Consider the following 1288-nt stretch of genomic DNA (forward strand, 5'->3'; position numbering starts at 1 on the left):
TGTGAGTGTTGGAGGTTTCTGTGGTGCACTGGAACTAGTCGGTCAGCAGCATGTTTGGAGGGTAGCTGCTCTATGTGAGGTAGTGTCCTGGGGAGTGAACAACTTCATGCTTATGGGTTTATTGTAGTTTTAAAACAAACACATCTTTTTCTTTACCATTTATAATTTCTGCAGCTGCCATGTGAAGACCAGATCATCCTTCTGAAAGGCTGCTGTATGGAGATAATGTCCCTCCGAGCAGCAGTTCGCTATGACCCCGAGAGTGAGACTTTAACACTAAATGGGGAGATGGCAGTGACAAGGGGCCAGCTGAAAAATGGGGGTCTTGGCGTAGTGTCTGATGCCATTTTTGACCTGGGCATGTCTCTCTCTTCATTTAACCTGGATGACACCGAGGTTGCCCTTCTTCAGGCTGTTCTGCTTATGTCATCAGGTGAGAACAGAAATATATTGGAACCCCAACCATTTTGAAACTCTTTAGTCTTTGTCACAAGCCTCGTTTTAATAGAAATGAGGTACGTTAGATCTTGTAGTGCTGACTAGAATAATGCGGGAGAAATTCTCTCTCAAAATCCCAATGCAGCTTGGAACTAACTTGGTGAGAACTAGGGAAAAGATTCAGGGTATTCAGAGAGATGGGCATCAAAGTGGCTTTGGTAACGCACCCTGCTCAGTTTAGTACTTAGGGAGGTGGCAGGAAGAACCAGCAGAAAGAAACCAGATCTGATTCTGAGCCAATTTGCCTTGAATGAAAAACGGGTAATTTAACAACAGTTGTCCTTACAGGTTCCCTCTTTCCCTCGGTACTGTCATGCACTGGGTGGGAAGCAAGTGCAGTTCATACATGTTTCCATCAGTCTCATATGCTTAGTTTGACCTGTTTTCTTGTTTTCCTACTCAATGGCACCAGCGCTTGCTAATGGGCATTTGAGAGCTGTGCTGTTTCCCCACACTGGGACCATTTGCAGCTGGTCTCTTGGTGGTATGATACAGAAGCAACACAGACCATTTCTTATGATTTCCAAAGAGTTTCTTCCCTTCTCAGATCGAGTATGTTTTCAAATATGCTTCCACTGACTGTGCCAGCCCAAAGAGGAAATTCCATTCTTGGGCAGTGGCAGATTTGGCAAGGTTTTCTTTTAAGACCACTTTGAAGCTTGAGCACTAAATAACAATACACAGACAGCGATTTACAAACATGAACTGCGTCTGAGACAGAAAGGTTTCCACATTAATCACAACACAGCACTTGACCTTCCCAATCAAAACATATTGATTTCTATTTAGT

At 43.8% G+C, this 1288-nt stretch overlaps 1 protein-coding gene across 1 annotated transcript in view; it reads left to right on the top strand.

Moving 5' to 3' along the window:
• The first annotated feature begins 166 nt into the window (after nucleotides 1–166).
• The window catches only part of LOC104527718 (thyroid hormone receptor beta-like), a 2182-nt gene continuing 1060 nt past the window's right edge, over nucleotides 167–1288 (top strand). The window contains exon 1 of the mRNA XM_010171515.1: nucleotides 167–433. Within this exon, the coding sequence (XP_010169817.1) occupies nucleotides 217–433 (217 nt within the window). The 5' untranslated portion in view covers nucleotides 167–216. The remainder of the gene's footprint in view (nucleotides 434–1288) is intronic.

The sequence above is a fragment of the Antrostomus carolinensis genome, unplaced genomic scaffold, assembly GCF_000700745.2.
Source record: "Antrostomus carolinensis isolate BGI_N321 unplaced genomic scaffold, ASM70074v2 scaffold53367, whole genome shotgun sequence".
In the NCBI taxonomy this organism is placed as follows: Eukaryota; Metazoa; Chordata; class Aves; order Caprimulgiformes; family Caprimulgidae; genus Antrostomus; species Antrostomus carolinensis.